Source organism: Musa acuminata, chromosome BXJ3-4 (assembly GCF_036884655.1).
Source record: "Musa acuminata AAA Group cultivar baxijiao chromosome BXJ3-4, Cavendish_Baxijiao_AAA, whole genome shotgun sequence".
NCBI classification, from domain to species: Eukaryota; Viridiplantae; Streptophyta; class Magnoliopsida; order Zingiberales; family Musaceae; genus Musa; species Musa acuminata.
The window spans coordinates 42,479,081-42,499,100 of NC_088352.1; the positions used below are offsets into that span (position 1 = coordinate 42,479,081).

A 20,020-nucleotide genomic window follows, 5' to 3' on the forward strand; every position below is an offset into this window, starting at 1 on the left:
ATTTTGTAAGTCTTCAAGTAATAGAGCTTTTTTATTATTATTGTTTTTCTAAAAATTTATTTCTCTCTTCTTTCTTCGCAAACCTTGGTTTCTATAAATTTTTCTTTTCCCAATAAAAAAGATATTAATTTTAAAAGATTCCATAATAATCGGATCTCGATCTTATGAGATAATATATTTTATAACTTGATATGTATGAATTATCTCTATTGAAACATTCAGTTGGTTAGTGCATTATTACACAAGTGATATGTGTTTAAGTCCATATGTGAGGATCATGATTAAATAAATATTTAAAAAATTGATGTGTATGAATTAATGATTTAAAAATGTTTGGTAGAAATTAATGATTAAAGTCTCATCGAACCACATTAGAAAAATAGAAATGAAGAGTTGCCTTTGATCTTAAAATTTTATTTTTTGATACTATGTTTGGTAATTATATCTTAACCATTTGAAAAATTAGAACACACATATGAAGTTGCAAGGATCATCCAGTAGCATGAGAAAATGATTGAGAGATTATTTTATGGTACAAAAATATTTTTTCCTAGCTACAAAAATTTAGAAAAATAAAAGTTAAAATAGAGTTTGGTATTCATAAGGGAGTTTTGAAGATGTCAGTCCCAATAATACATAAAATACACCAAAAAAAAGATAAAACAAAGAAAAAAAAAGTATCAAATTATTTTTTATTCTTCATCAATACCACCACCTTTCATAGATAAATATAAACCTAATCCTATTAAAACATTATTGGCCCAATTCTTCTCCAACATGGCCCATCCAAAATCATTATTTTCATGTTACTACTACTACTACTACTACTATTATTATTATTATTATTATTATTATTATTATTATTATTATTTCATCCTCTGATATCCTTTTTCTTTGCTCAAAAAAATAAAATAAATAGGAAAATTCTTCATAAGAAGGAAGATTTTTCTACCCCAAAAGACAACAGAAAAAAGAGAGGAAATCTTTGGATATAGAAGTGATTGCCACACCTACATCAGAATATAATAAATCAGTCATACAACTACTAAACTCTCTTTGCTCGCTTGTCCCCAACGATCAGTGTTTCATTACAATTCAGTAACATATATATTGCAGGCACTGTCAGCATCGAGCTGTTGTCTGAACTGCGTTGACAAGCTCTTGCAGCACCTAAATTTCCTTTGCAGGAACTGATTTGATGCAGCAGGACTGTTTGTATTCCCCAATATTCTTCTCTTGGCACTCATATGTTGGATATCATGGAGTTCATAATCCTTCCTAGTTCGTCCCAGTTATCATCTCCGCTGAAGAATTCATTCATGCTTGGACTCTGAACTGTGTCAGAACACAAGGGCATGGAAGCTTGGTTGGTTGAGTTCCACTGGCCTCCATGGAAGTCGTTTCCATTAAAGGATTCAGAGCTTGATTCAGGTGGAGTTTGCTCCTTATGATCTGATGCTTTCCAACTGTTGGGGTTCGCTCTGTGAGAGACACTCCTCTTGAAGACTCGACAAATCGTCCAAACCTCCTACAGATCCATGCATGCATAAAGGTTTAGTTAGCACCTGACAGTTCTGCAGGTGAAGGATATAAATATATAGCTGACTACGAGGCAATCTCACAGCTTCCTGCGTGCATGGTGAGTCGCAGGGAAGGCGGAACTCGTGCATCATCCACTCCGTTTTGGTCCCTTTGGCAGCAGCAGTCCTCCCTCTGGAGTAGAACACCAGGGATTTCTTCAGGCCGATGCAGTCGCCGGAGTTGCCTGCGGCATATATCGGCCTGTCGACGCCGGTGGCCTTCCAGAAACCAGACCCCGTCACCCGATTTGGTCTTATGCTGTTCTTGTACTTCCTCCCCCTACGGCAAAAGAAGTACTCTTCACAACCAGTACTTCTAACTTCTGCTAATCCAACAACAACACGAAGTTTATGAGACCCAACACAATCTCGGTGAGGAAAACATGGATTGGACTTACTTGGTAAATCCCATGGATCATATTTGTAGATGTCCATCTCCTTGATGACCTCTACACTGAAAGGCTTCTCGTCCACCTTCCGCCGGAGGTAGAACCCAACGATCTCTTCGTCCGTGGGACGGAACCGGAATCCCGGAAGAGGAACAACATCTTCGTCCTCCATCACTCTTCCTTTCTCTCTCCACATCTAATCAAGCGAAAGATTCTTATAGAACGAGTGTTCTTAACACATCAAAGTCATTTCTGAAGCTTCCTCCATCCTTCTCTCCTTTATGGAATTAGCTTTGAACACTGATGACTTCTTCCAAGGAGCATGTCCATCCAATGACAGCAACACTGGTTCTATAGTTTGGTGTTTGAAAATGACATACGAAACCATGATCTTTGACATAGGATTAGCAGTTGCCTGTGTCTTCGGATGTTGGTTTTCTCTGTCCTTGTCTTGTATGGAAAATGCTCATCTGATCGATCAGTGCAGAAGAGCACAATGAAAAGATTGATGGCCATTTGTATAGCATGCAACGCATGATTCACTCCTAGAAGACATGTTGTGCATATGTATAGGGATACTTCTATCCTCCAGTTGTTTCATGGCAGATTCAAATACAGCAACCAAAGTATCTGATCTCTTGTACAAATCAGTGACAATCATATCTACCTAGTCATGTCAAGATTTGCATATTCAAACATCCTTCTATTAATTTGCTAATGTTAGAAGTAGATTAATTGACTCAATTCTCTTTTATATTTGAACTTCTCCCGTGATCTTTAAGGCAAATTGACTTCATATTTCCCAAGTTACATTTTCAAACTCTTGCATCAGCAATTAACTCCATGTTTGACTTTGAATTATCTCTCTTGCAATAGTTCTGACCAATGGCTGTCAAGAGAACAAGAAAATTTTGACTGTGATTGGGCATTTATGTAACATCAAACAAGATCTTGTTTTGTCTTCCTTACTAGGAGCAAAATCTTAAAAACTATACATGCTACAACTTATGAATCAACACCATTTAACATAAAACTACTTTGGTCAAACTAAAGCTAAACTTTCTTTCTGACTGACTTGCTTGCAGGCAGTAGAAATTGACTATGACTTATTAATATCAAGCATTTTAACTTAATGGTGAAATATTTTGCTGGATTTTTTTGCTTGATCCAAAGTTTTGGTCAATGATCATGGAGCAGCTTTGACTAGGAGCTTCCAAATTAATGACTGTGATAAGGAAGAAGGACTTGTGAATTGAATTAGCAATTATTTCTGCTATAAAAGTAGTTCATTCATCACTGCCTTGGTGTCATGTCTAAATAATTGAAAAGATTCTTTGCTTAGAAATAGTCGATGGGTAATAAATGTAACATCTCATTCTCCACTGAAGAGAGCCCCATTTATTACTGTTTACTTGGCTTAACAATAGACTCTAAAGTGTTGAAATAAATGTCATAATAGTGCAATGAATGACCAACAGACTTTGTCTAATGACAAGAAAGGAGAATGAAATGAATATAAAATAATAATTGATGACGTCCAACCTTCTAGTAGCAGAAAGACAATTAGCAGCACTGTTGATGGCTGTAAGAAGTCTTGCTGATGCAAGAAGAAAGGAAGTTGATAAACCACTATGAATGAACTCATCAATTGTCTCATGACATCAATAATGTCAGTCTTGTGAGTTAAGTCATAGCATGAAGCAGTATTTGACTAAAATGAATTGTGTGAGTCAAGCTAGACCCTACAGATATTATATTGAAGGATGATTCTTTGTTGATAGCTCAAGACTTGGACTACAGGATGAGGTTTGAAGAGTATGAGATGCTTTTCTGACTTTGATCTCTGTTTCCTAAGTTGAAATGTCATTGTTGACCTGTCATTGGGATCCACAACATTCTATAATACTACAGTAAACAAGTAGGACTTGACTTTTAGCATTTTGTGACTGAATTGTTTATTTCATGACTGATTGTAAGTTTCTAATTCTGCAGTTGAATTTTCTATTCAAGTTGTTCCTTTAAGACTTAGATTTTGAGTCGGAAAATAACATCTTTTGGTACTAATCTTCACAACAACTTGGTAGAAGCCTCATAGACTAGATTACGTTTTTCTTTAAATCTTATTTCTTGAAATCTATAGACGAAAATGGATTCTCTTTCACTGATTTTAGATTCCATTAACACATTTCTGTAATAAAAGTTAGACAAAATCATCATAAAATGTATTTATTTCATCCCTTTTCTGCGTACAGTTGGAATTATCTCTCTCCTGAAGAAACTAAAGTTTGGAATTACTTTAGTCTAATGAGAATTATAATAGTCCAAGGTTTATATCCTGTACAATTTTTCATCTGAAAACTGTAAAAGGTAAAGAAACTTCTAATTAGAATAGGAATAATTGCATCTGATTTCAATGGTATAATCTCCCATAATTAATTATACAGCAACATTAACAGTTATTATTACTCTGTTAATTAGAATAAAATCCTATTTCTTTCAGTCGTTCATGCAAATACTTTGATCTATGAAGAAAAAAGCCTTGGAAAAATATAGTTTTCTGAGGTGCGAACTGTGGGTTATAGTTCTGAGTTGACAGTCGAATTCAGTATTATCTCTTCTGCTAAACCTTCATCATGTCATGTTTGAAATGAAAAAAATGCAAATTCATGTAAATTTTTTTTTGCAGTTGATGAACTAATTTTCTCGGTATTTTGCCAAATAATAGCATGTAGAGAATTCAGAATTTTGCTGAAAATTTTGCTATTTTTCCACCCATAAGGAGCTCTTAATTGAATAATTTATCGAACTTTCAGAATGATGCTACATCATTTATAGTTGCAGTGGATGATTATTATGGTTTAAAGATGATCAGAACAAACTCTTTTTATAATCAAAACAAGCATTCTTGAACTGGCAGCGATGTCCAATTCCCATGCCCTTAGTGATGGAGTTGGATTAGTTCTACCACCTCATGAACAAGGATGGAAGTTGGCCTGCATGCTGCCACATTGTTTCAACATCAAGAAGGAGATGACTGGGCTATCTGAGGCTTCACTGCTTCCATTCTCATTCAAAATCTAGCAATCACTTGTATTGCTAGAGAAACATCTGAAACAGGTTGGTACTTCAATATAAATATAAATACTATATATATATATATATATATATATATATATATATATATATAGAGAGAGAGAGAGAGAGAGAGAGAGAGAGAGAGAGGAGCATATTATGCACACACAAGAATGCTTCACATGTCTAGTCATTAATAAAAAGCATTATTAACCTATTGAATGAGTATAAATACTCATTGTTTTTTAATTACTTCTAAAAGATTTCTCTATATAGAGCTTCTTACATTTGCTCTAATGCATGGCATATATGTTGCATTTATATTTTTATACCTAGAAACAAAGTGACTTTATATGCAAACCAAATCAGATTGATTTCCTATGCCAAAATGTCAAATAGATTGGTGGCAAGATGGTTTATGAATATGTTACCATGGATCTTTTACCATCATTTAACTGACTCTATTTCCAACAGGAACACTAAACACAATCTACTTAGAAAGAGAGTACCAAAGATGGCAATATAAAACATTATCATCTTCTTTTATTTCCCTAGCAAACAAAACAAGATTTTTGTATTTCTCATTCATTTCAACCATGCATAGTCCTGATCCAATATTTTTGGGAAAAAGAACAAAAGAAAAACTTAAACCTCATCTAGGTTGGGATTAAGAACAATATTGGATGAAGTTACCCATGAATTTTATGATGTCATAATTAAGGTAATTATCTTGGTATTTGTATATGAACACAACTTAATTATTTTAAAAAATATATAAATGATAAAGATGGATTTTGATCTCAGAATCTCGTGATGATCTAATAAGATCCTTACAGCTTAATTTACATTTGAAATTTTGTTGGATGAGGCCTTAAACTTTTGGATCTGCCATGATTCAAGAATAGAATAGATCATGGTTTAAATAGATCAGATTGACTGAGTATTCAAGAATAGAATAGTTATCATTGTTATTTAACAAACACATACTTCTGAACATCTAAAATCAGATTAAATAATATCTAAACTCCATTTAAGTGGGTTTAAGTAGACCCACTTATCTGAAAAAACTCCCAACCAATTACTATATATCACTTCAAATTGACTTAGTACTCAAGAATAGAGTAGTTATCATTGTTATTTAACAAACACACAATTTTCTTTCTAAATTCATTTCAAATCAGATTAAATAATATCTAAACTCCATTAAAGTGGGTTTAAGTAGACCCATTTATCTGAAAAAAATTCCAACCAAATACTATATATCACTTCACACTTCTGAATGCTTCCTCAGATCATATGTGTTGAATCTAGTATTTTGATTATGAAACGACTTGATATGTGTTTATGTTTTAATCTGCGTTTTTAGTGATGCAGGATGCTTCGATCAGGATGAGACAATTAAAGCAGGAAAAATCATATTGTGTCGGAGGAACATGTCAGAAGATTGGTATTCGGGTCGATGGATCGGTCGACGTATCGACAGAAGGCTTCGGGCCGTGGACTTGGGCATCGGGCCAAGAAGAGCGGGTATTGCGCCAAGGATATCGGAGTTGCGGAGTCAACTGACCGATTGGGCATTAGGCCGCAGGAGAGGACGATGCGCCGAAGAATCGGACGAAGCGTCGAGGGACCAATGACATGCCGGACAACTTAGTTAATTGCTTAGGATTAATTGTCTCGATCGAAGTTTTGTTTTAAGTGTACAGGATTAACTACGATGAAAGAAAGACATGCAACATGAGTTGCGCTGGAGTCAAGACTATAATCACGTTGGGAGTTCGAGAGCTCGATGGAAGATCGGACGGTTGTCGAAGGTTCTACGAGAACAAATTCGAGAAGTCCAGGAGCTTGCCAAAAGAAGCTCATCGGAACTCGCCAAGATCAAATCGTGAAGTCTAGGAGCTTGCCGGAAGTCCGCAGAATGGTTTCCGAGAGTTTATCAGAAGACCGCCTGGGTTCAGTCTCCGAGCGAGACTGGGTGGTGCAACCGCCCCTGACAAGCGGTGGCACCGCCTGGGCTCAGTCTCTGAGCGAGACTGGGCGGTGCAACCGCCCCTGACAAGCGATGGCACCGCCAGGGCTCAGTCTCCGAGTGAGACTGGGCGGTGCAATTGCCCTAGGCAAGCGGTGGCACCGCCAGGGCTCAGTCTCCGAGCTCTGCCAAGCGGTGCAACCACCCATGACAAGCGGTGCCATCGCCCAGAGGCTTAGTCTCCGAGCTCTGCCAGGCGGTGCAACCGCCAGACATCGGAATTCCGGGAGATGACAGTTTTGAGCTCCAAATTCAAACTAGTTTGGAGCCTATAAATACCCCTCCAATCCATGGGTAAAACACACAAGCACAGAGAGCAAAAAAGGAAAGAAAAGCTGTAGAAATCAGTTGAGAAATCCCTCCTCTAGCTTAAGTGTTAGAATTTTGTTTAAGAGAGGAGAGTGAGTGCTTGTAAGGGTTGTCTCCTAAACCCGGTAAAAGGAGAAGAGGGGTGTAAGAAGGAGATTGATCTTCGCCTAGTAAAGGAAGATCGTTAGTGGATGCCGGTGGCCTCGACGGAAGAGGAATCAGAGGAGTGGATGTAGGTCACGATTGACCGAACCACTATAAACTCTCATCTTCTCTGGTTTGCATTTACTTTGAGCATATTATCTTTACTGCAAACCTCCTCAATAGCTTACTACCTTCTGCACATTTACGATCATGTTTCAAAGTTCAGTATTTTTCGAATCGGCGTTTAGACGTAAATCAGTTTTATCGTATGAACATCATATTTCAGTTTACGCTTACATTCTAATTTCCATCATAACTGCAAACTACATTCATAGACTTGCTTTAACTGCATCTTACTTGATCACAAGTTAAAGTGATTTACGAATCGACTTTTCTACCGTAATCGCTCTTATCGTACGAACGCAGGTTTAATCGTCGAAAGTTTTCCATTGCATTAATTCACCCCCCTCCCCCCTCTTAGTGCTCTTGATCGAGTATCATCATTCTTTTCTCACATAAAATAAGCTAAATATTATCACCATGGGCAACTTAGGATTAAAAATTAATTTAACAATAAGTCAGTGCATTCTTTAACTCCTCCATAATTAAGATTATCACACAAACCAAGTCAATTCCTATCTTATTCTTCTTCATGTTTGTGAGGGAAGTGCAATGTCCTTGAGATCTTCTTTACAAACATCTTGTCTTTTACCATACAATATCTGATGTAATGTTTTATACTACAAAAGACAAAAGAAATGTGAAGAGATCATTAAGTGGTATAATAAGGTAGAGGCTAAATGTTTCTTCGAAGAAAGTCCAATTGAGTTAACAGTACACTCTTTTGCTCTAGCAATTGGACAATGGCCTTTGACTTTGTATAATAGGATTCATACATTGTCAAAGCAACAGATGACACAACAACAGCTTTATTACAAAATAGAACCTTGCATGTCTCACATATCAAACATCCTCTAAGCCCATTTTGCCATGAGAGACATGCCCCCGGAACCCAAGAGCACGGCCAAGTACGCCCAGAGTTGGAGCTTCACACTGCCTTGCAGCTTAGGACCCATGAAGTCGGTCGCCAACAGATCCACCAGAGCCATGTAGTTGAGCAGCCCCGCCGACGACGCGTTCAGCAGCCCGACGACGATGAGAGCCGTGGGGCTGTTGTCTCGGTAAACGTTCGACAGGCCGATTCCGATAGCCACCCCGAACGGAGTCGTCGTTGCGAAGAAGAAGGCCAAGATGGCCTTCATCTTTATCCCGTACTCAGCCTGCACCCACCCCACAGTTCATGTGTTAGAGAGACAAAGCCGGATGTATCTATGCATGTGCTCTGGTTGTACCTGAAGGATGCAACCACCGAGTCCCATTCCTTCAAAGAGTTGGTGGAAACAAAGAGCAGCCACCAGAGGGCGAATGGTGCAAGGGTTCTGAGAGGCTCCCATTGATAGCCCTATCACCACCGAGTGTACTATAATGCCCATCTCTAGCACCTGCACCAATGCAGCAAATATTTACTTTCGATTGTCCGTAGGTCATCGATGACATAACTTTGATATGAAATGTGTACAATATCTAAATGACTACAATAAGATAGTCGATGACATAACTTTGTACGAAGTGTGTACGATATCTAAATGAATACAATAAGATAGTTCGATGACATAACTTTGGTACGAAGTGTGTACAACATCTAAATAACTACAATAAGATAGTGAAAGCGTGATCTATAGATGCATACTTTGGCTTAAACATATGGACTTCGGGAATTTAGTAAGCAGAGTGGTTGTACTATCTGTTGTCCAACGTGATGGAAAAACCTCATGCTGGATTGGCATTATCAAAGTTGTTGATTTTGGGAAACATAAACAACTCAGTCTTCCTAAGCTTGTTATGATCACCGATGCCTTCATCTGTCGGTTTGCGATTTGACCTGGAAACTGATAAGTTCATTCACCGTCGTACCTACATAATATTATATATATATATATATACTGCTGGTGTAGTCAAACTCTTTCGATCATCATGATCTTATGTATCTAATCCAATGACAAATGTCATAGTTTAATAGCATTGACGTTTCCTAGTTCCTCGAGTTCGGAAAGGCCACTCTGGTTAATGTTGACCTCCTACTCTCTATCCTGAGCATGCATGTGCTGCTCTTCATTCGTTGCAATTCCAGTGTTAGTGGATCTAAGATATGCTAATGATATTATTGGATATCGGGTGGGTAGTCTCGTGATGAGTTGAGGAGGGAAATCTTATGAGCGTGTTGCAGGCTAACCTGTGCTATAATGCGGTTTCGGAGCAAGACTGCTTCTTGCCCATCTTTGCCGTCCGCATCGAGCTGCGGCACGCCGCAATGGCCGTGGCCATGTCCATGCGGAACAGGCACCATCTCGTGGATCGGACTCTCATGGTCCGTGACCGTCGCTTTGCTGACCTTCCTCCTGTTGTAGAATGTCAGCATCAGGGAGTCCACCATCAGCGTGAAGATGGCCGACAACATGGCGACAAAGGCCGTGAAGGGGAACTTGGACCAAGGGTTCTTGGGGAGGCACGGCGAGCTGAGGTTTTCGAAGGAGTCGGGCAGGACGTGCATGTAGCCGGTGGCGAGGATCACGCCTGAGGCGAAGGCCTTGACGATGGCGAAGAGGTTGCGGTCGGGCCGCAGAGCCGGCACCGCGCGGGAGAAGAGCGGGAGGCAGACGCCGATCATGCTGGCCACGAGGATGGTGCCGATGGCGATGAGCTTCAGCCGCAGCGCCTCGGGCTTGTTGTAGCACTCCCCCAGGGACGCCGCGTCGCACTCCGACGGCGTCGCGGGTCCGGTGTCGTTGGCCGCGGAGGCGGAGTTGGAGAGGAGGAGGACGAAGAGGAAGCTGATGGTGGCGGGGAAATGAGAGGTCATGTTCTTGTCGAATCTTGCTGCTGCTTTTGGAGATATGATTGCACCTCCAAGCTTGGAGGGCGTACTTAAAGGGGTTGAGGAGATCGAGTGGTTACGTGTGATCACTGCAAGCGGGTGGATTTCATGCTGCTTTCTCCTCAGTTGACTTTTTCTGTGGGACCAATTCCGAATGGAATATTACTACTAATGAAATGACGAAATAGCCTCCGTGATCTGTCGCTTAGTAAAGGCGGGATCGGTTAACGTCGGCGGTATTTTGGGCAAATAGAGCGTCGCTCGTGCCAACCTCGGCAAGACACAAGCCGGAGTGTTCCGTAGCGCGTGCCGTACCGCTTACCTCATCATATGACCGGGCACGTCCCGCGTGCCGTACTCTTACCGCTGACATCTCACCCTCTCTCTCCGTGGGCGCTCGCCACGTCAGCGTCTCGTGGCTCAACGGCCGGATCGGTTAACGTCGGCGGTATTTTGGGCAAATGGACCGTCGCTCGTGCCCACCTCGGCAAGACACAAGCCGGAGTGTTCCGTTGCGCGTGCCGTACCGCTTACCTCATCAAATGTCCTGGCACCTGCCGCGTGCCGTACTCCTACCACTGACATCTCACGCTCGCTCTCCTTGGGTGTTCGCCTCGTCAGCGTATCGTGGCTCAAGTCGTGCGCGTGGTCGGTGTGGAGTATTAACCAAGTATCGCCTCGATAGATGTTGGAGTCTTCAAGCGATGGTTGATGATGCACACCATGTGTTCGAGAAATGTCCTCTCTTGCCGCTCGAGAATTGGGCTTCGGCGCGCGTTTTCGGAACTGCTCTGGTTCGATCTACGAACAATCTGTGATGGTGAAGTTTGATGTTCGTCTCATCTTGAACAGATCTTCCTCCTATCAGGGACGTTTTGTTGGGATTCAAGCTGTTCATTTGTTGCAAGTTAGGAATTTTTTACTGAAATTGATTCTTGGATGTTGCAATTGTGCCTTTGAGATGATGGTGTAGTCATTGCTTTTGAGGAGTTAAAACACCATCTTTATTGATGAGAGATTAACTATTACATGCAGAGAAATGATTTTCCAGAATATACCAGTAGGATGATTTTGTAGGTTTTTCGTATTCATGGTTTTGTTTACTTCTTCTAGGATACTAAAATAATCTTGAGAAACTAGAGATGATCATTGTGGTTCTTTATTTGTTCTTAGAATTTACCATGTCAACAATTCATTTCAGTATCCTAAAGCCCATGCCTGATTTGTGATTTTACTTCATGCATGTAGGAACAAAACCTACAGACCTCAGTTGATGACCATAGGATTTCAATTGGATGAAGTACTGTTGGAACATTCTCTTTCTCAAGAAAGTGGTGTAGATTGATGGAAAATTTTGTCAACTTTCAATCGCCATAATTTCTTATGCAATTGATGGTCTTTAGTTCTTTGAATTTTTGCATGCAATTGTAGTATTGCTATATTGCCATAACAGAGTATATCTCTAATCATATAGGTACCTCTAAAATGCATCATGTGTGGGTGTACACTTGCCATATATAATCACGTGTTAAAAACTCTAATATCAGAAACTTATGTGTTGAACATCATGGTTCCTGTGAAATCCATTGCTTCTCAGAAGTGTGTTAAAAGTTCACTTTACATATTATTTGTTGCCTACCTTAGCAAATTATTGTTTATGTTTGATTACAAGAGTTCTGAACTTTGATTGCTGGCACAATTTGCCATGATTTCTTTTAACTGTCTATGATTTTATTGTAGCTGTTCTTATTCTTGTAATAAAATCTAGTTTCAAAGTATGATCTAATAGTCGATATGGTAGAATTACGCTTTCCATAAGAATACATGTGTCCTCCTTGTCAAGGGAAGAATTGGTACAAATTTACATGTACAAGAGTACTTTCATGGAACACATCAAAATGCCTGTTGTACATGGAAAATATGAATTTAAGATCTTTTTACTTCTTCTTGTTGTCATATTGTCACTCAAGTAGACTGGAAGTTATCAAAGATTCAGAACCAGGAATTAATTTTAAAAGTTATCATGCTGTCAACACTTTTTATAATGTTATACTTCTAATAAGATAAGTTCATGGGTAGAGATATCTGATCTTTGGTTAAATGCTTAACTTGTCCTTTGAAAATGGTCGATGTTATGACCGTCCATTTCGGTTATTTCAGGTGACTATAGCCCTTCTCTTCATTGAGGTTATCACTGGTTTCTAGAGAACATGTTTGACCGATTGCAAGCCACAGTCAACTGTACTGCAAGATGATGTCTCTCTAACATTCATCTTTTTGGATGTTCTTGTAACATTCACTGATGCAAGATTTTCAGAGAGACTAACTATGCTAGAACACCATAGTAAATTTTATTCTACTCTGACTTTCAACGTGTTTATCATAATGTTTAATGCTAGTAGATATTCCAATGTTCAGTACTATAATTTTTTATGCAATGAAGCTTCAAAATGCATGCAGCATTTTCTGTTTCAGTTAAAAATATTTTTTTCCTACAAGCATGCAGAAGTTGATTGTTCCTACAAGCATTCTTGTATATTTGCCTAAAACTTCTCTGCTTCTTGGTCATTTGTATTTAAGGAGCTGCATCAGGATAGTGGCCTGTGTTGGATGGCCATAATACCTTTGTAATTTGGAACTTAGTGGTTCAAGTAATAAGTTCACATGAGTATTGTTCATCGTTTTCATCTGTAGATGCTTGTGTCACATTTTGGTTATTGAAAGAAGAGCACATAAATATGTAAGCTAACATTTGAACTCTTCTAATGTTTGACCTTATTTATTACACTATACTATAGTAAACACTTGTTTAAAATGTGATTGTTTATGTTTTTATTTATATTTCCTATTGTTATTTTTTCTTTAAACTTAACTTTATGGTAAGTTCTTAGTATGTTTTTCTTTTGTCATTTGAATTCAGGTGTAAATCCAGACTAGGACTTGAATAACTTGCACGCATGATATCTAACCCTAGAGCAATTTATTAGGCAAGGTCATGAGCTTTTTCTGATCTTTCCTTCCAATTGATCCGGTGATAGTGGCCACAAAAGCATGATTCAGGCTTTAGTAGTGCATAAGGGTTCTGTTTTAATGATGACAACAATAACAAGTCATTCCCAAGATTCATAGTTGGTGATATTGATCCTTTCTTATAGTTAAGCACTCTTTAGAGTGATGTGACAAGAACAAATACTGTAGTATTTTTCATGGTTCGTCTTATCAGTCCGTATCAATGTACTGATCAGCTATCAGTACAATGCGTATCTAATTGTACCGAGCCATATCGAGCCATACCGAGACACGATATATCGGGCATATTGATGTACCGCCTGTATCTAGTGGTACACTATGATACGATGAACCTTGGTAATTTTCTTATTATTTCTGATTAAAGTGATCTTTGGTCATGTGAACCAATCTACTTTGTCTTACTAATACATTGATCTTGGCTGATTGCAGTTAATTTGGGAACGGGTGTTGCATATCTTCTACAAGTCAGAATAGTGTGTGACAAGATCCACACACTTGTATACTCTTGACTGAAACTGATGTGATTTGATTGAAAAGTTGGTGGATCTCAATAAAAAATTAACATGTTGTAACTGTATATATTCATAACTGATGGTAGGACAATATGCTCGGAAATTAAATTGAGCCCAATTGTCATACGTAGCACTGAAGCAATATTATTTGAATATTTTAGTATAATGTCTGCTTTATATAGTGCTTTTTTGAGCATTCAGCTATGGGTAAGGTTGTTTGCTAGCAAGTGGTGGGAGGTAGGTAAATATGGATTTGGACAAGAAGCACAATTATATCTGCTGCAGAATTGTCAAATATGTGCATTTTTATCTGTGAATTTTCACGTACAATAAATAGAAACTTATTTATTAGAAAGGGAAGGAGGAGACTAGCCCCTTTTCCTTTCCTCTTTTCTCAGAACTTTTAACTGACAAATGGCTACTTGACCTCCAAATCTGTGTTCTAAGGAATGTAAACTATTGTGTGAACTGTGAAATATTCATATGGATCTTGGCTCTTTGCAAATCTTGGCCTATAATAATTAGCTTGTAGCCAGTGCTCAAGTTATATGCTTTGCAACATTAGAGGTGTTTTATTACTTTATCTAAACTATATTATACCTGTGTCTTTCATATTAACCTGAAGGGAATGAGCTTTTCTAACATAGAGTTGGAGTTCCAATTTGACTTGTTCACTTTTTTCCCTCTGTTCATCTTTATTTCTCAACTTCATTTAATAGCTGGTGATGACACGTCATGAGACATGCTTGTTTCTACTATCTTTTAACTAAATAAGCCTTCTCTAATCAGGTCATGTCCACAACTAGCTTTTGGTATCAGTTAAAAGAAATAGCAAGTGATTCTTGGAAGACTAATTGCTTTATTAAGACTATTGTTTTAGCCTGGTGCTGACCTTGTTTTGAAAATTTTTTAACCACCCGAGCTGGAGGCATCTTGGAGTTTCAGCTAAGGTATGACTAGAAGGAACATAAGAGTCTACTTTTTGCCACTTTTGTCCAGCTTAATTACTACTATAAGACAGTGAGAAATCCAACTAAAGGTGCTGCTAGAAGAATCTGCGACATGAAGGGAACATAAGACTAGTTTCCAGCTTAATTAATAGTATAGGGCAGTGAGAAACCCAACTAAAGGATATGGGAGTACGAAAGGTCTTAAGTGGAATTCCTTGATGGAAAATGCAATAAGATGGAACTGGATGATTAAATCCAAGGATTAAGTTGGTTGCAGAAGGATTAAAGATGCGTCGTTCAAGTACCGCAGACAAGCACATAAATTATCTTAGACATGATGGGCTTGAATAATGTGTCATGAGGTGCAGGCATTTTGCTTTCATACCATGATCAGCAATGAAAGATGCTAGTGAAGAATATATGCACGGCTTATTAGGTCTGGTCAGATTCCATAAATTGACTGTTGTCTTTGCTATCAAGAAGAAACTATCCTCTGAAATTAATTTTGAAAAACAAACAGATGGTGGATCCTTTCCGGTATGCTTTGGTTTTCTTGATGCTTTTGTGATCTTCAAGTGGATGCAACTAAAGGTGTCTTTAGATCTACTTCATGGCCGCTGTTCTTCACCTCTATCAGAAAGTGGTATGTCAACTTCAATTTCAATTGGATGAAATAATCTTTCCTTTCTTTATCATGTTCATATCTTACTACTATGGCAACTTTATATTCTTCTATTATTGGTCACCAAGCACTGGCTTCTCACAGCCCACTTAATTTCTTGTGATTCACCTGGATTCTGGTTGTTCAGTCTTCTCATGCATCATTTTTGCTCTGTCTTTATCAATGAGCATGTTCCTGCATTTTGGGTTACTGTTTGCAGACCATCACATATATAAAATTTTCACTTCTTCACAATATTTGGCTACATCAACCATATTAAATAATTGAACTTAGTGATCTGTTTTAGTTGTATTTTGGACAAGCTCTCCTATGTTTCTGGTAACCCAAATTGTTTCCTTTTTCATAGTTGCGTGATATTTTTATCCATCAATGTACATTCCTCCATTAGCCTTATTACATTTTCCTGCTTCATTTACATAATTCACTGATACTCGAGAAAACAATAAATAGTCGGTTACATTTGGCTGCTTTTTTATGGAATAAAATGTCATGATGACATTAATGACTAGGACTCTAATTTGTGTTGTGTCTCATAGTTCATCCATTTCAATGATATGAATGCTTGCATTAGTAAGGACAACTTGATCGCTAAAATCCAAAATATGCATTGTTACTAGGCTTGTCTTGTACCCATAGATCTGCTAAGTACTCAGATCTTAAGTCAGCTGACCTTTGATAGTTTGGTGTGATTACGAGGCTTGTCTTGTATCCGTAGATCTGCTTAGGACTCTTAAGTTAGCTAACCTTTGATAAAATTCTTAGCATGTTTTTAAGAAAGATCAATTTCTAGCATAAACCTAGGCTTTTCTCTAAGCATCCACCTAGGCCACCAACCTGTAAGAATCAAATGGAAAGAGATCTTTAATTTCTTCTCCTAGATCTACCAGATCTAGCTAGAAGCTGTCCTGTCTTGTTATGCTAATCAAGGAAAATTCTTCTTTGCAAGCTAGGTTGTTCACTTTTCACAAATAGAGTAGAAATTCTAGAGATCTACCTTTCAGGGCCAGTGTTCATGATTAACAGCACCTGTGTGTCCTTATCACACTCCTGCTGAATTGGTCCTGCTTTAGAGCATCCAACAAATTGTCGCACATAACGGCACATTTTGATGCATGCATGGTCCCACTGACTCCATCCATCCTATTAAAATACTGTCTGGTAGTCTAAAAGATTAGAATATGAGGTCTGCTTTCTTTTTTCCATGGTTTTGTCTGCTTCACATCCCATCTCAGTAAATGACAGCTTGTGATGGACAACAGGAGACATGTGGGCCTGTTCAGTCGTCCATATCTTCCAGCTAAAGTGAGTTCCTCTTCCTCTCATTCCCTTCCTACTGATTATGCTAAGATCTTGTGGCTTCTTTTCTTTGGACAACAATACAAACTTATTTTATTGCTTCCACTAACTTTTGATGTTTAGCATCAGAGGCTCTTTGGTATTTTCTCTCCTATCTACTTGTTTCTTTTGTCAGAGTGGTTCTTGTGAGCTTTCCAAAGTCATTGATGCCATGGTGGAGACATCACACTTGGTGTGTGATTTTGAGGACCAACAAAAGAATATGTCTCAGCCGAACAAAAGATTAGGTTTATGTGAACAACACAGGAGCTTCTGTGGCCAGCATCCATTTGTTGTCCAAAGGTCACAGTAGGTCATGAAGTCAAAGCATAACTCTTTGGAATGATTTCCCCGTTCATGTTCAAAAGTGCGCAAGAAAGGCGTGTTTCCAGTGCTCAAAATAATGATGGGAATGGGAAACCAAACATCCAAATGACAGCACTGGTGGTGGCAGGGAAGTTGCCTATGGAACCAACTTTCAAAGAGATGAGGCAGAGAAGTTTGTCCTCTGGGAATGTATGGTGGGAACCTGACTCCCACCTTTTCCTGTGCCTTTGTTCAGAATATGGCACAACCTTTGCTTTGAACATATCAAAGCTAACATGAGGAGCAACAACAAATAAAGAAGAAAAAGAAGATTAGAACAGAAAGTGGAAAGGTCCAGCAATGGTCAGTGAGATTCTGACCAAGTGGGGATAGAACAAAGGAAAAGGTTTCTGGGTGACTCTGTTGTTGATGGGTAGAGAAAGTAATTGACCCTAAATGGGAGAAGCACAAACTCACTTGTTATCTTCTCTTTCCTTTCCTTCTTTCTTTCAAGTCTCTTTCGAATCCATTGCTACATCCCCCTAAATGATATCTAGTAATTTTGTGACCACCTTTCTTTCTTGTCTTCAACCTTTTGAGGGTATTGGTACTAGAGCAAGTGGAGAGTCGTGTGGCTGAGGTCGATGGGAACAACAATGGATTCACAGGATGGTTGATGGAGGGGAATCAGTTGCACTTATCTACATGCACCTTGATGGGCATTGGTTCTCTTTCCCTTATTTTACTTGTTCCCATTCTTTCAGCCTGGTAGGCATGACTCATCAATAGAGAGAGAGAGAGAGACTAGGGAACAAATCTGTCATCCATATCACTGTGAGTGGTAAACAACAATGCAAGGGGATCATGCTTCACTGCTAATGAATAGAAATGCATGAACAAGTTGTGGTACTGCACTGCTCCCAAAAGTTGAATGGCTACCTTTTCTGAGCTAAACCACAATGCTCGAACACTTTTGAGGACCACAAGCATAATGCATGAGCAACTTCTCTGCTGTGATTGTAGAAAATGGTTTGATGCCATATTATTCTCCCTTCATGTTGCTATCCAAGTCATGTTCTTTTATATTCTTATTGTGTAAACCTTTACTTTCTCTCTCTGACTTTTAGGGGGATGTGCAGTGATGTGGGAAAGACTACTACGAGATTTAGAGCAAAAAACATGCATGAAAGGTAAACATACTGAGCTTTTTTTTTGGGGGGATCTTCTGCCAATTTCTTTTTAATTTACTGTAATTAAAACAGTCATTAGAGATTGTATATGTCTTGCTGTCAATCATATAGTTGGATCTTTTCTCACTAATTAGGATAATCTCATTTGGAATATTATACTCTCGAGATGGAAGTTTAGAATGCTTTCTTTGGCTGGAGAATAAAGAGTTTCTTCTTTCTTGCTTTCTCTTAACTTCTTTTCTCTCTTTTTTTTCTCTCTCTCTCTCTATTGACCAAAACCCTAAATATAAATCCCAACCCTTCCCCTACCCCATCCTCTCCTCTCCATGGCAGTTGAAGCCCACCATCTCCACCTCTTCTCCTCCCAACTCCAAAGAAACAGGTATCAACTCCTTACCACCATTCACTTCTCCTCTCCAACTCATTCCCCATGCATGCACGTTCCATGTCTATTATACCGGCAGTCGTGGCTTTCTTGATGGGCTTTTCGTTGTGTTGTTTGCTGTGCAGGGATGAGCACAGTGCAGTGCTGAACCAGCCGAGCTTGTATACTGTGCAAATGGGACTCGTCGCGCCGGTCTCCGGCGCTACAGTTGCCGCTTCTTTCCTTCCCGTGTACAATTCGTCGGCTCCTGTGACCACCGCTGCCACCTCCCACAGTGGCCTTGCCTTCTACGACAACGTTGATGCTGTGGTAGCGGCGTCGAGGAAGCGGTCACGCCCGGTGTCGTTTCTTGGCGACGACATATCCTCCCACCTGCAGCTGCAGCAGATGCTCGACGTCGATCGCCTCATCCTGCAACACGTAATTCTCCCGATTCCGATGGGCTTTGTTGGCCTCTTTTGATCAAAGGTTGCGGTTTTGATGTCCTGGAATCGGAAATGGCAGGCGGAGAGGGTGCAAGTGGAGCTTACGGAGAGGCGGAAGCGGTTCGCGCGGCAGATCCTGGCGACGGCGGAGGAAGGCGTCGCGAAGAGTCTCAAGGCTAGGGAAGAAGAGATCGCCAGGATCGGGAAGCTCAATTCTGCGCTGGAAGAGCGCATCAAGAGCCTCCTCGAGGAGAACCATATGTGGCAAGGGCTGGCGCGGAGCAGCGAGGCCACGGCCATGGTGCTGCGGGCCAACCTCGAGCAGGTCGTCGCGGCGCAGGTAAGGGTGGCGGAGAAGGAGGCGGAGGCGGAGGCTTCCACCACCCCCGACGACGCCGAGTCCTGCTGCTACGCAGGCAACGGGGAGGAGGAGGAGGAGAAGACGAGCGCGAGGGCGGAGTGGAGGAGAGTTTGTCGGAGCTGCCGGGAGCGCGAGCCGTCGGTTCTGCTGCTGCCGTGCCTGCACTTGTGCCTCTGCGCGTCGTGCGGCCCGGTCGTCGACGCATGCCCCGTCTGCAATTACAGCAAGAAGGGAAGTGTCAGCATCAACATGTGTTGAATTCAATTCAAGACATGTAAAGATCTCTTTTTCTTGCTTTCTTTGAAGTCATTATTGTAGATATTCTTACTGAAACAAATGCAAACTCGTTCTTGTGATGTCTCTTCTTTCACATCTTCTCCATT

General features: G+C 39.8%; 3 protein-coding genes across 10 annotated transcripts; 1 reads left to right on the forward strand and 2 right to left on the reverse strand.

Moving 5' to 3' along the window:
- Positions 1-882: 882 nt before the first annotated feature.
- LOC135635627 (transcription factor JUNGBRUNNEN 1-like) lies at positions 883-2,154 on the reverse strand. The gene is made up of 3 exons (XM_065146841.1): positions 1,979-2,154; positions 1,623-1,903; positions 883-1,528 (listed from the first exon to the last, which is right to left on the reverse strand). The coding sequence occupies exons 1-3, from the start codon at positions 2,139-2,141 to the stop codon at positions 1,244-1,246; spliced, it is 729 nt and encodes a 242-aa protein (XP_065002913.1). The 5' UTR covers positions 2,142-2,154; the 3' UTR covers positions 883-1,243.
- Positions 2,155-8,278: 6,124 nt separating this feature from the next.
- Positions 8,279-10,484, reverse strand: LOC135634762 (fe(2+) transport protein 1-like). Its single transcript, XM_065145327.1, has 3 exons — positions 9,820-10,484; positions 8,879-9,028; positions 8,279-8,806 (listed from the first exon to the last, which is right to left on the reverse strand). Exons 1-3 carry the CDS (start codon positions 10,444-10,446, stop codon positions 8,501-8,503), a joined length of 1,083 nt encoding a protein of 360 aa, XP_065001399.1. The 5' UTR covers positions 10,447-10,484; the 3' UTR covers positions 8,279-8,500.
- A 339-nt stretch (positions 10,485-10,823) lies between these two features.
- Positions 10,824-20,007, forward strand: LOC103983476 (probable BOI-related E3 ubiquitin-protein ligase 3). 8 transcript variants are annotated; one of them, XM_065145992.1, is made up of 6 exons: positions 10,824-15,596; positions 16,895-16,937; positions 17,107-18,305; positions 18,404-18,466; positions 18,977-19,271; positions 19,356-20,007. In XM_065145992.1, the coding sequence occupies exons 3-6, from the start codon at positions 18,208-18,210 to the stop codon at positions 19,893-19,895; spliced, it is 996 nt and encodes a 331-aa protein (XP_065002064.1). In that variant the 5' UTR covers positions 10,824-15,596; positions 16,895-16,937; positions 17,107-18,207; the 3' UTR covers positions 19,896-20,007. The 8 variants fall into 8 exon arrangements, with proteins under 8 accessions (XP_065002064.1, XP_065002063.1, XP_065002062.1 ...); XM_065145991.1 differs by having other exon boundaries at positions 10,824-15,389; positions 15,474-15,596; positions 16,895-18,305; XM_065145990.1 differs by having other exon boundaries at positions 10,824-16,937.
- The last annotated feature ends 13 nt before the right edge of the window (positions 20,008-20,020 follow it).

What these genes read in the sequence shown, in the direction of transcription:
- LOC135635627 (XM_065146841.1), bottom strand. Translation starts at nt 2,141, where the DNA reads ATGGAGGACGAAGATGTTGTTCCTCTTCCGGGATTCCGGTTCCGTCCC. An exon ending in TGATCCATGGGATTTACCAA is followed by an intron (nt 1,904 to 1,978) that starts GTAAGTCCAATC and finishes TTGGATTAGCAG; the next exon opens with AAGTTAGAAGTACTGGTTGT. An exon ending in CACCATGCACGCAGGAAGCT is followed by an intron (nt 1,529 to 1,622) that starts GTGAGATTGCCT and finishes ATGGATCTGTAG; the next exon opens with GAGGTTTGGACGATTTGTCG.
- LOC135634762 (XM_065145327.1), bottom strand. Translation starts at nt 10,446, where the DNA reads ATGACCTCTCATTTCCCCGCCACCATCAGCTTCCTCTTCGTCCTCCTC. An exon ending in GAAACCGCATTATAGCACAG is followed by an intron (nt 9,029 to 9,819) that starts GTTAGCCTGCAA and finishes GCATTGGTGCAG; the next exon opens with GTGCTAGAGATGGGCATTAT. An exon ending in TCGGTGGTTGCATCCTTCAG is followed by an intron (nt 8,807 to 8,878) that starts GTACAACCAGAG and finishes GGGTGGGTGCAG; the next exon opens with GCTGAGTACGGGATAAAGAT.
- LOC103983476 (XM_018824184.2), top strand. Translation starts at nt 18,208, where the DNA reads ATGGCTACCTTTTCTGAGCTAAACCACAATGCTCGAACACTTTTGAGG. An exon ending in TGCTGTGATTGTAGAAAATG is followed by an intron (nt 18,306 to 18,403) that starts GTTTGATGCCAT and finishes TCTGACTTTTAG; the next exon opens with GGGGATGTGCAGTGATGTGG. An exon ending in GCAAAAAACATGCATGAAAG is followed by an intron (nt 18,467 to 18,976) that starts GTAAACATACTG and finishes TTTGCTGTGCAG; the next exon opens with GGATGAGCACAGTGCAGTGC.